This window comes from Malaclemys terrapin, chromosome 2 (genome assembly GCF_027887155.1).
Source record: "Malaclemys terrapin pileata isolate rMalTer1 chromosome 2, rMalTer1.hap1, whole genome shotgun sequence".
NCBI classification, from domain to species: domain Eukaryota; kingdom Metazoa; phylum Chordata; order Testudines; family Emydidae; genus Malaclemys; species Malaclemys terrapin.
Window position 1 is genome coordinate 116,555,952 of NC_071506.1, and position 13,282 is coordinate 116,569,233.

Sequence of the window (13,282 nt, forward strand, 5' to 3'; positions counted from 1 at the left end):
TCTCTACTATTCACTCACTGTGGGACCCATGGCATAACATAGGAGCTGACATATCAGCTCAGGCTAGTGGTCCATTTAGGCCAGTATCCTGTCTCTAACAGTGGTCAATACCAAGTGCTTCAGAGGAGGGGGCAAAAAAACTGAGGTAGGCAGTTATAGCTTCTTTCCAACCACCCTCAATTTAGGTTTGGCGTATATCTTGAAGCAAGAGGTTATGCCTTCCAGAACTCCTTACTATTGTAACTGAAGTCACTTAATCTTTCTGAGGATAGGTCTACACTTACCCGGTAGTTCGGCGGCGAGCGATCGAACTTCTGGGTTCGACTTATCGCGTCTTCTCTAGACGCGATAAGTCGAACCTGGAAGTGCTCGCCGTCGACTGCGGTACACCAGCTAGACGAGAGGAGCACCACGGAGTCAACGGGAGAGCCTGCCTGCCGCGTGTGGACCGAGGTAAGTTCGAACTAAGGTACTTCGAACTTCAGCTACGTTATTCACGTAGCTGAAGTTGCGTACCTTAGTTCGAATTAGGCGGTTAGTGTAGACCTGGCCTAAGCCTCAGTCAGGGGCAGCTCTATGTTTTTTGCCACCCCAAGCACGGCAGTCAGGCGGCCTTCGGCGGCATGCCTGTGGGCAGTCTGTGGTTATGAAGATTCAGCGGCGTTTCTGCGGGTGATCTGCTGGTCCTGCGGCTTCTCGGTGTACCCGCTGCCAAATTGCCGCCATAACCGCAGGACCAGCGGACTTCCCGCAGGCACGTCGCTGAAGGCTGCCTGACTGCTGCCCTCACAGCAACCGGCAGGCCTCCCCCCACGGCTTGCCGCCCCAGGCACGCGCTTGCTGCGCTGGTGTCTGGAGCTGCCCCTGGCCTCAGTATTGTAATCTGTAAAATGGTGATAATGATACTGACTTGCAGCTGTAAAGTGCTTTGTGATTTTGGATGAAATTACTATGTAGGTGCCAAATTATTATATACAGCTTGCCAATGTGACGTGTTGGATTCATAGATTCATAGATTCATAGATTATAGGACTGGAAGGGACCTCGAGAGGTCATCGAGTCCAGTCCCCTGCCCGCATGGCAGGACCAAATACTGTCTAGACCATCCCTGATAGACATTTATCTAACCTACTCTTAAATATCTCCAGAGACGGAGATTCCACAACCTCCCTAGGCAATTTGTTCCAGTGTTTAACCACCCTGACAGTTAGGAACTTTTTCCTAATGTCCAACCTAGACCTCCCTTGCTGCAGTTTAAACCCATTGTTTCTGGTTCTATCCTTAGAGGCTAAGGTGAACAAGTTTTCTCCCTCCTCCTTATGACACCCTTTTAGATACCTGAAAACTGCTATCATGTCCCCTCTCAGTCTTCTCTTTTCCAAACTAAACAAACCCAGTTCTTTCAGCCTTCCTTCATAGGTCATGTTCTCAAGACCTTTAATCATTCTTGTTGCTCTTCTTTGGACCCTTTCCAATTTCTCCACATCTTTTTTAAAATGCGGCGCCCAGAACTGGACACAATACTCCAGCTGAGGCCTAACCAGAGCAGAGTAGAGCGGAAGAATGACTTCTCGTGTCTTGCTCACAACACACCTGTTAATACATCCCAGAATCATGTTTGCTTTTTTTGCAACAGCATCACACTGTTGACTCATATTTAGCTTGTGGGCCACTATAACCCCTAGATCCCTTTCTGCCGTACTCCTTCCTAGACAGTCTTTTCCCATTCTGTATGTGTGAAATTGATTTTTCCTTCCTAAGTGGAGCACTTTGCATTTGTCTTTGTTAAACTTCATCCTGTTTAACTCAGACCATTTCTCCAATTTGTCCAGATCATTTTGAATTATGACCCGGTCCTCCAAAGTAGTTGCAATCCCTCCCAGTTTGGTATCATCCGCAAACTTAATAAGCGTACTTTCTATGCTAATATCTAAGTCGTTGATGAAGATATTGAACAGAGCCGGTCCCAAAACAGACCCCTGCGGTACCCCACTCGTTACGCCTTTCCAGCAGGATTGGGAACCATTAATAACAACTCTCTGAGTACGGTTATCCAGCCAGTTATGCACCCACCTTATAGTAGCCCCATCTAAATTGTATTTGCCTAGTTTATCGATAAGAATATCATGCGAGACCGTATCAAATGCCTTACTAAAGTCTAGGTATACCACATCCACCGCTTCACCCTTATCCACAAGGCTCGTTATCCTATCAAAGAAAGCTATCAGATTGGTTTGACATGATTTGTTCTTCACAAATCCATGCTGGCTGTTCCCTATCACCTTACCACCTTCCAAGTGTTTGCAGATGATTTCCTTAATTACTTGCTCCATTATCTTCCCTGGCACAGAAGTTAAACTAACTGGTCTGTAGTTTCCTGGGTTGTTTTTATTTCCCTTTTTATAGATGGGCACTATATTTGCCCTTTTCCAGTCTTCTGGAATCTCTCCCGTCTCCCATGACTTTCCAAAGATAATAGCTAGAGGCTCAGATACCTCCTCTATTAGCTCCTTGAGTATTCTAGGATGCATTTCATCAGGCCCGGGTGACTTGCAGGCATCTAACTTTTCTAAGTGATTTTTAACTTGTTCTTTTTTTATTTTATCACAGGGACCCCCTTGGGACTGCCAACTGATGTGCCAAGACACCCTCTGAGCCCACTTTCCCTGGCAGCTTGGGACTTCAGAACCCTGTCTGGTTGTGCCAGACACGCTAGCCTGCTACAAAACACAGACCCAGGTCTGAACTACGTCCCACAAACTGCAGGCTTAACTGAAAATAGCTTAAGAAATGCTCCTGTCTCCAACACTCAGGTATCCAGCTCCCAATGGGGTCCAAACCCAAAATAAATCCATTTAACCCTGCATAAATCTTACACAGGGTAAACTCATAAATTGTTCACCCTCTATAACACTGATAGAGAGATATGTACAGCTGTTTGCCCCCCCCCCCAGGTATTAATACATACTCTGGGTTAATTAATAAGTAAAAAATGATTTTATTAAATACAAAAAGTAGGATTTAAGTGGTTTCAAGTGATAACAGACAGAACAAGGTGAATTACCAAGCCAAATGAAATAAAACATGAAAGTCTAAACCTAATACAGTAAGAAAGTGATTACAGATGAAATCTCACTCTCAGAGATGTTCCAATAGGTTTCTTTTACAGACTAGCCTCCTTCTAGTCTGGATCCAGCAATCACTCACACCACTGTGGTTACTGTCCATTGTTCCAGTTTCTTTCAGGTATCCTTTGGGGGTGGAGAGGCTATCTCTCGACCCAGCTGAAGACAAAAATGGAGGGGTCTCCCAGGACTTTATATAGACTTTCTCTTTTGGGTGGAGACCCCTCCCTCCCTCTGTGTAGAATTCCAGCTACAAGATGGAGTTTTGGAGTCACATGGGCAAGTCACATGTCCATGCATGACTCAGAACTTTTACAGGTGGCAGCCATTGCTCACATGCTACCTTGAACATTCCCAGGTAGACTTCTTATGTGGATTGGAGTCTTCCAAGGTTCCATTGTCCATTAAGCGTTTCTTGATTGGGCACTTAACTTGCAAATTCCTTTCTCAAGAAGCTGATCAAATGCCTTACTAAGGCTACTTAAAATCAAACAAGTACACAGCCAATATTCATAACTTCGAATACAAAAATGATACATGCATCCAAATAGGATGAATATATTCAGTGGATCCTAACCTTTACAGAGATGTGTTACATGGCATATGTAGCATAAAACATATTCCAATTATGTCATATATATATTCATAAGCATATTTCCATAAAGCATTATGGGGTGCAACGTCACAGCCAACATCTACATACAGTATATAATGACACAGAGAGTTATTGCTTGGGCTGGATTACATTGTGGCAGACATGGAAATCAAGCTGAGTCACTGAAAAGAAAAGAGAACAATCTACTGTCCAGCTAACCAGCTCCTGCTCTGGATTACTGCAGTACTGCCCATCAAATTAACATTCACCGAAAAGGGCAGAAAGAGAATTCCCTGAACTGCATGTTAATCACCTCCAGCCACCGGGTGACCACAAAGAGAAAAATCCCTGGCAGTACTACGGTGAGAATACAGGCCTGCTTTGCACAGAAAGCAAACCCATTTTATATACAGCACTTTCTCTTAGCAAAAACACACAGCAGGCGAAATATACACAGCACCCTGAGCTTTAAAAAAATGCAGCTGTTTCAGTGTTTTATATTTCCCCTCCAGATCGGTAACAATTTACCGGGATGATTTAGTGACATAAACAAGCAGGTCTGAAATACTTTGGGCTAAATCTTTAACAACACCCAGTTTACACTCTCTCACTGAATTTCGGGGGAACATTTGCATGTATGAAGTTACTCAAGTGTGTAAATGAAGTGGTTACAGGATATCAGCCCATTTGTTTGGGGAAGGACAATAAAAGGTATCCCAATATTAACTGCTTTTCTGCTGCATTGTTTCTTTTGTTTCCTCATTCTCCTACCCAATCCACATAATTTGTTTCTTTAGTCCACTTGGTGTGTCCTGTCTGACACTATCTATACTGACACTGACACTATGATTTTTTTTAACTGATACAGAAGCCCTAGTGAAGACACAGTTATACTGGCATGACAGTGATTTATATTTGTATATTTATTCACCTTCCCATACTGCATCCACACTCGGGGGGTTGTACCACCTTAACTATACCAGTCTAGTTAAAACACTACGCCTTTTAAGTATAGACAAGCCCCTAGACTGTGAGCGCTCTGTGGCAGGGACAGTCTATGTTGCTAATTGTGTGTATTGTGCCTAGCATCAGGGGGCCCTACTATATATCAATACTAACTCTGGATAGAAATACATTCTAAAATAGCCACTTCTGAACAGTGTTGTCACTGTTTCATTCTGCAGAACTTGTTAAAGAAAATGCCTTGAAGGGTTAACACGGTCTAGAGAGGAGACTACTGAGGAAATGATGACTTGAGTTAAATATTAAACAAAACGAAGCCATTTGTTCCTAGACTAGAGTATATGACATACAGTTTCTGATCTCGTCCGCTTCCCAGTAAAAAAGAAAATCAATTCTAGTAACAATCAATACAACTACACAGAGTAGCAAGCAGATATAACTATGCTGAAAATAAGCACAGCCCCCAATCTGTTAAGGTGACTGAGGAAATCTGCTCTTTCCAATTGGGAGGTAAATGACCAAACCAGATTAATGAACTGCTGATTGCAGGTTGTCTGAACAAGGCTGTTTTCAGATTAGTACTACTGTTTTATCATTATTGGTAGTGTTAGTTTATGGGAGAGGTCAGTGAAGTCTCAAGTGATTGCATGGCGATTTGCTGCTCAGACAATTCACAATAGTTTTCCAATGTAACATGTTTACAACGAGCAAAAAAACCAGACCAACCAAACTGCACTGTAAATTTGCTATCAGCGTGCTGGGAAGACACAACTCTGGGTGTTAAAACAAAATCTCTATAATCTCTTTAATCTCTAGAGTCAGGATCCATGGTAATCATTCTGAAAAACAATGGGAACTGCAGTATACTATCTCTGAAACATTAAAATGGTACATATTGTTGAACCAAAAATAAAAATCCCCAACCAACCCTACATCCTAAACTTTTGATGCAACATGTTACAAGGCAACTTTGTTTTTTAACAGTTACTGATCTAAAATCTAAGGTCAGACAAAAATAAAGTACCAACAGGTGATCACAATGAAATGAATGGCCTGGTATATGCCACTTACCCTGCTGAATAAGTGCTATGCATATGCCAAGTATTATTCTTAACCTAATGCTGCTCCTCTTGAATTTTTTTGCTTGGCATTATTTAACTTGGGCATTTAGGAGATCACACTCCCTACTTTGTTTGAGGTCCACCAGTTCAGTGATGACTGCTGTTATGATGTAGCTCACATCAACCTGGACCTACATGCTTTATCAGAAGAGCAAAATGAGAGGCACAGATGCAGCCATTTTTTTGGCAGAGTCAGACGGGGTTTTTCCTGTGGAGTCCTCTTTGGTAGGGTTTTCTACAGAACATGCATGCTATAGCAGACCAGACTCTGAGGTTCTATTAGAATAATTTCTCTTTGAACAGTAAAGTATATCTTGCACTATAATAATTTATTACATACAATTGCCAAAGGCTATTCTGATGGCAGCTGAGAGTCATGCTGCCTAAAACTAGTTACTGGTTGATCTCTTTTGTTGATATGATTCTAAGAACAGAGCAGAAGTTCTGCTGCCTACAATGAACTTTTCCAAACTTATTTGTATAAAATCAGGGACGGGAGACACAAAAATAAGGAAAGGGCAAGATTTCCAAAAGGTAGAAGTCTAAACATTTTACCCTATTGCTTCTGATCTGAGGTCTGCTTCTCTGAGAATGGAAAGTGCCACAGTCACCGGCAACAGCGAGTCCTTGCCTAAAAAGTTTTCCAGATAACATCTATACCAGAGTGTGTATGAAGAAGGCCTATTTAATCTAAATCTATCTAAGCTTTTATACCCTGCTGTCAGATAACCATGGCATCTGATAGCCTTACACAAGCCTCAAAATCAGGGCCGGCTCCAGCATTTCTGCTGCCCCAAGCAAAAAAAAAAAAAACAAGCTGCGATTGGAGGCGGCAGTTCAGCGGCAGGTCCTTCGCTCCTAGAGGGAGTGAGGGACCTGCTGCCCCCGAATTGCCGCAGGTGCCACCCCACTCCCTTGGCCGCCCCAAGCACCTGCTTGTTAAGCTGGTGCCTGGAGCCGGCCCTGCTCAAAATCTTTCACATGGATCTAATTTAGTTCTCTCCTGAAGACATCTGAGTTCTTTTCCTGCAAGACATGCAACCCCCTTTCCATCGCCGCCTTCTTTCTTTTTTGTTGTGAAAGAACTCAGCTAAAAAAGTCAGTTTTGCATTTTGGTCTGAAAGCAACATGATCTAGTCATGCTTACCTCCACCAAAAGAAGTGTCCATAGTCTTGGGCAGCTTCAGAGAAAGCTCTGTCCTTTCCCACCTTTCCATATGAACCCCGAAGGTTGACAGTTTCAGAGATCCTGTAGAATGTGGCTGTCAAGAGAGACTATGGTCTCAGAGAGATGCAGACTCTTAGGTACCTTGGGCCAACGCCATGGAGAGCCTCATAGAGAACAAATGAGACCTTGAATATGGCCTATACATGGTTAACATAGAGGGTGGATATATTCTTGGTAACTGGTACTGCTGAAGAGTTCGGATGCTGCAGACTGCACCACGGTTGACTTGCTCACTCCCAAGTATAATGAGAGGCAATAATGCAGCCTAGAGGTCATGAAGGCATGGATCACTGTAGCCAAGTCATCCTTCAGCAAAGCAGGGAAAAGCTTTCTAGCCAGTCACAGATGGAAGAAGTCATTTTAGAACGACATGGAATGAGGTTCTTAGTGTGACGTTGTGCAGTCTATATGTTTTTTATAAAAACATAATAAGTGAATATAATGTAACTGGAATATGCTTCATGCAAAAGGTCTCTTGTAAGGTATCATTACAAAGCTTATAATCTACTGAGTGTGATCATCCTATTTGTATAAATGTACCACTCTTGTACCTAAAACTAGAAATATGAAATATAACTCTGAGGGCCTATTGTAATCATGTGAAGTGTGGGCCATTAATAGTGGTTTGGAATCTTGATGACTCCCATTAACAAGGACCATTGTCTGCAGATGGCTGTGTTTTACCTGTGAGTCTTCCTGTATATGTGTGTGCTGGCAAGTGGGTAATGAAGTCTTGCAGTGACATGTGATCATGTCACCTGACCTGGAATCCATCTTTAACCTGGGTGCTTTTCCAGTGGGGGGTGTGTGAAAACCCAGAGGGACAAAGGGTTCCCACCTATGCAAAAGATATATAAAGGAGTGGAAGAGAACAGAGGGAGAGAGGAGCCATCATGAAGAATCCCCTAGCTATCACCTGAGCTGGAACAAGAGCTGTACCAGGGGAAAGAATTGTGCCCAGGCCTGGAAGGTGTCCAGTCTGAGAAAAAGCTTACTGAAGCATCTCTGAGGGTGAGATTATCTGTATTCAGTTTGATTAGACATAGATTTGCGCATTTTATTTTATTTTGTTTGGTGACTTACTTTGTTCTGTCTGTTACTACTTGGAACCACTGAAATCCTACTTTCTGTATTTAATAAAATCACTTTCTACTTAGTAATTAACTCAGAGTATATATTAATACCTGGGGGAGCAAACAACTGTGCATATCTCTCTATCAGCGTTATAGAGGGTGAACAATTTATGAGTTTACCCTGTATAAGCTTTATACAGGGTAAAACAGATTGATTTGGTTTAGACCCCATTGGGAGTTGGGCATCTGAGTGCTAAAGACAAGCACACTTCTGTGAGCTGTTTTCAGGTAAACGGGCAGCTTTGGGGCAAGTAATTCAGACCCTAAATCTGTGTTGGAGCAGACGGGAGTGTCTGGCTCAGCAAGACAGGGTGCTGGAGTCCTGAGCTGGCAGGGAAAACAGGAATAGAAGTAGTCTTGGTACATTAGGTGGCAGCTCCCAAGGGGGTTTCTGTGATCCAACCCATCACACTTAGCATTAAGAACTTTGTCTTCCCATTGGAAGGTTCTCTGAGTTTCCCTCATCCCTCATGAAATATTACTGCAGTATTTTACAGTAAGGGTCCAAAACAATGCAGCTTTTACAAGATACTCTTTTATTAAGGAAAAAAAATTCAAGACAGTGGTATCAGACATTTTTTAAATGAAGAAACCAGACCAATAGTGAAGTGAAAACTGCTTGTTACTTGCAGTGGCACTCTGTAAAAGCATTTTCAAGACCTCACCTATCTTCCCACCCTTTTTCCACCAAGAGGTTAGATGCTCTACGGACTCTCTCTTCCCCCCACTCCTCTGCTGCTAAGTACAGACAGTTTGCAATCTGGATCATGCCAAGTACCATATATGTTAATGGCTAAGGAGCAGACTGATTCAATAACATTTGGGTACCCTTTGTTAAGCCAGTCAATTCACGTCTCTGGCATGAGACCCATGGTTCACTGTCCAATTTTCTCCCCACTACCTTTCTTAAACTTCTGTGCCACACATATTGATGGATCAATCCCATGGGAAAATCAATCTTGCCCTAAGAAATTGTGTGCATGGGGGGAAGGGGAGGGAGGAGGCAGAGTAAAGGGGTTTGGGAAGCAGTAGATGGAGGTTTCCCTATTGAATGGTAGAGAGAATCTTGCAATGTGCCCCAGCCAGGGTCATAATAAGAAAGGAGATGTCATCTTTCTCCAAAAGTCTCTAGGTACTACCTCAGTGCTTTCACACAGCAGGAAGCAGCTTGTACTCTCCTCCTCGTGCAACGTGATCGCTGAACATCACACCACCCTTTCATCATGTAAGATTTGGGGTCCCCAGGTGGCAGCATTGCCTGAACTTGGCTGTGCCAAGGAATAATCACCGCTCTGGTGCAATTTTTGAAAAAGCCCTTTCATTGTAGTAGTCCCTAATGAGAATTCTAAAAGGGGCGGAGATTAAAAATAGGAGGGAATCAAATGAAATGGAAGACAATTAGGGACACCTGCTCTTTAAAAAGATTTTTGTTTAAAGATCACCAAGTAGGTTCTTCTGGTGTGTAAACGGCTCCTACTCTGCCTTGTAGAAAAAAATCTAGCATACTATCTTTATAATCAAGTTATTTAGATAGTGCAACAATGATTTAGATTAAAATTTGTTTATACAGTGAAGTCTGTTGAATAATGAAATTACAATGAGCTCTCAGTTCATGTTCCATCTGTGCTAGTTGCTGGCTTCTTCTGCTTGAGTACATTAGTCTCGTGATGGGGTATAAAGCAATGCTGGATGGTTCTTAGTGCATGGCTTTTACTGCTCCCTTCCCTGGAGAAAGCAACGTTCCTTTCAAAGCCAACAAATTTGTAAGTTACCTGAAAGACCATATTAAATATCTTTACAGGCAAGAACATGCGCTCGCACTACCGTCTCTGCATCTGAGTGCTTCATCAAGTATTTATCAGACCATTTGAAAATTTCCACAAGCCTCCAGTGTCATTCCACTGCCAAAATTTGCTTATTATAACCTGTCATGAAAGAAGTAAGCATCCAATAAAGTGACTGAACTAGAAAGGGGTTCCATCAAAGACCCGCTTTCTCCCTCCAAGGTCACGTCTTTCAGTAGATGACTTCTGTGAGGAAGCACAACATTATGGGAGTTCAAGTACCTGCATATTTCTGCTTTTCAGGGCCTTGTAATAACAAGTACTTCCCTCTTCCACCTCCAAGCGATATCAATCTTTGGCAGATGATGCGGGCGATGGAAATTATTGCCATAGTACACATGCTAGGAACACTGATTTGAAGCAGACACTTTGCATGTCAAGAGGAGATGCTCTCTTTGGCTTGGTCTGAGTACAGCTGGGCCCACACCACAGGCCACATCCAAACACCCAGCACTCTGGGAAAGTTCTGATTTGCACCCAGAGTCACACTCCACATCTATCCCTTCCTTTAGAATAGGCCAAACCAAAATCCAAGAGCAATCAACTTGGGTCGAGATCCAAACTTTGCAGGTATATTTCATGAAAGTTTTTCTTGACGCAGAATGTGCCCTTTTTATAAGAAGGGGGAGAAAAGAAAGAGTGAACAGTTTTTCTATTTAGCGCTAAAATGTGCCTCTGTTTTGCTTCACTCATGACGTGGACGGAAAACCCTGTCAACACAGAAATAATGCCAAGTGTTTACACTATAATGGAACCCAGGGACCAATTAACAACACAGAAAACCACCAGGCAGAGTATTTCTTAATGTAACAGGAGGGAAATCTTACATTACTGCTCCCCCTTCCCTTTCTTAAAATAAAGGACAAATGCTTTGTCAACAATTTCTCAGTGGTAATCTTTATGATCTGAAAGTTCTACCACTGCCCATTTATCAAAAGGCTTCCAAACTCTACGCTTCGCCACAAAATTCCTTTCTTTCTTTACAAAAAAAAAAAAACATCCACAGTGATTGTGACAGGCAACGCAAGGATTTTAGAATCTACCCTCCACTCCCAGTTCTTGTACTGCCGATTCCTCTATGGCTCGATGAAGGCGGTTCACCTCGAGCTGAGTCAGAGTCCTCTCCAAGTGCCGGTAAGTGATACGATAGCAATGGCTGACCTTCTTTGTCCTGGAAAATAAACAAAAAGAGGGCTAATACACATTCATACACACACACACACCACAGCACACTTCCCCATCCCAGTGTTTTTGTCTTGTCATCTTATTTTATTTTTATTGTTTAAATTATCAATATAATGCTAAAATACACAATCCAGATAGCCAAGACTGAATGTAATTTAAATCTACACAGAGGATTTAAGTAAAATCCATTTCATAATCTCACTTGTTTCTCTGATGGATCATCACCTAACTTTTCACCTACTGCCATTCCGCCATGTTGAAAAGTGTTCTGGAGAAACTAAGGAAGTGTTATTTACTCCTTCTCGTAACACAAGAACTAGGGGTCACCAAATGCAATTAATAGGCAGCAGGTTTAAAACAAACAAAAGGAAGTATTTCTTCACACAACTCACAGTCAACTTATGGAACTCCTTGCCAGAGGATGTTGTGAAGGCCAAGACTATAACAGGGTTAAAAAAAAAAACTAGATAAATTCATTGAGGATAGGTCCATCAATGGCTATTAGCCAGGATGAGCAGGATGTCCCCATGATTACCTGTTCTGTTTATTCCCTCTGGGACATCTGGCATTGGCCACTGTTGGAAGACAGGATACTGGGCTAGATGGACATTTGGTCTGACCCAGTTTGGCCATTCTTATGTCCTTATGTACTTGACTGCTGAATAAAATATGTCAGTTTGACACATGCCCTGTGTACGTCACTGTGCTGACATTCCAATGGAAAGTGAAGACAACAGAACACGACAGTGTAAGGATTAACACCGACACCTAGGAAAACAAGGGGTTTCTCTCACTATATCTCAGTCTAATGTATCTTGCAGTTTCAGAAGCAGGAGAACAACTGGCAATCTTACAGTGCTAGCAAGTAACACCGTTAGTCAGGGTGAGATGTTTCACAAATCTCTACTCCATGTTGATTCAGCTCAGTTGTAGCAACCACTAGCAGCTCCAACTAGAAGGGATGCTAGTGTTTTTCCAAACACAAAGAGCAAAACATGTCTTTTTCAGTCCAGATTATTTTTATTTCAGATCACAGAAAACAAAGAAAGAACGAATGTAAAGTCTCCACATGAGATAGTGGGACAGAGAAAGAAGTGTGCCTAGTGAACCCTTACATTCTGTATCTCAAATGAAAAATAAAATGGCAACTGCTTCACAGCTGCTTTTGTGAACATTCCTTTGTATTTGAAGGTGCAGTACATAGAAAACAGAATGACATCTCCTTCCATTTATGTAGCTACCTACACCTTAGTAAGCATCAGTAGCGCATATTGTCCTGAGATCATGTAGCACACAACATACTTCCACAGCAGTATACCATGTGTGCTTGGTAGTTGGGCATGTCACCAGCAATCCAGAGAGACCAAACAGCAGTTTACGATTACACTGTTGGAAAGGAATTGCAACAATGGAACTGACAGTACTATTATACATATCACTTAACAGCTTAAATTAAGCTCAAAGATATCAGAAAGTAGAAGAGGAAGACACTTGAGCTTCCCCCAGTTTCAGAAGTTCTGACAATTGTGAAGAGGAGAAGAAAAGGAAAAAGAGGGGAAGAGGGAGATGGGGGGAGGGGCTAAGACAGAAATCAGAAATTTACTGTATGACAGAGGTTTTCAAACTGTGGGGCATGTCCGAGGTTAGCGGGAGAGGGGTGTGAGGACCTGACAGGGATGCACTGAAGGGACAGGGTCAGGAGAGGTTTCTGTCCAGCGGGGGAAGTAGATGGGGGTTTCTGCAATCTCACATTTTGCAGCTTCGATAATAACTGTATACAACGTGTTTTTGAGACCCTTGGCTGAAAAGCTCTTTAAAAATGATGTAATTCTGGCCCTGATCCTGAGGCCTGGAAAATGTATCGCATTAGAGAACGTGTAACTATGTTTTAGCTAATGTGATGTGATTACAATTTTGCCCTTAGTGTGGAAAAGGGCAAGTGTTTAGAAGCGTAACTGGTCATAGTTAACCCTCAGGTTTAAAAAAAACCCACCTTATTTTGGATCCCATGTCTTTATGCTGTCCCCTCTCACCACTCAAGCTCCTCTCCCAATGCAGATGAGCAGTTCTTTCATGACACAGAGACAT

The 13,282-nt window shown here is 42.5% G+C and overlaps 1 protein-coding gene across 5 annotated transcripts in view; it reads right to left on the minus strand.

The window, feature by feature from the left end:
• Positions 1 to 10,389: 10,389 nt before the first annotated feature.
• FARS2 (phenylalanyl-tRNA synthetase 2, mitochondrial) overlaps positions 10,390 to 13,282 on the minus strand; it is a 398,911-nt gene continuing 396,018 nt past the window's right edge. For all 5 annotated transcript variants that reach the window (XM_054018529.1, XM_054018530.1, XM_054018532.1 and 2 more), the window contains one exon: positions 10,390 to 11,180. In XM_054018529.1, the coding sequence (XP_053874504.1) occupies positions 11,042 to 11,180 (139 nt within the window). In that variant the 3' untranslated portion in view covers positions 10,390 to 11,041. The remainder of the gene's footprint in view (positions 11,181 to 13,282) is intronic.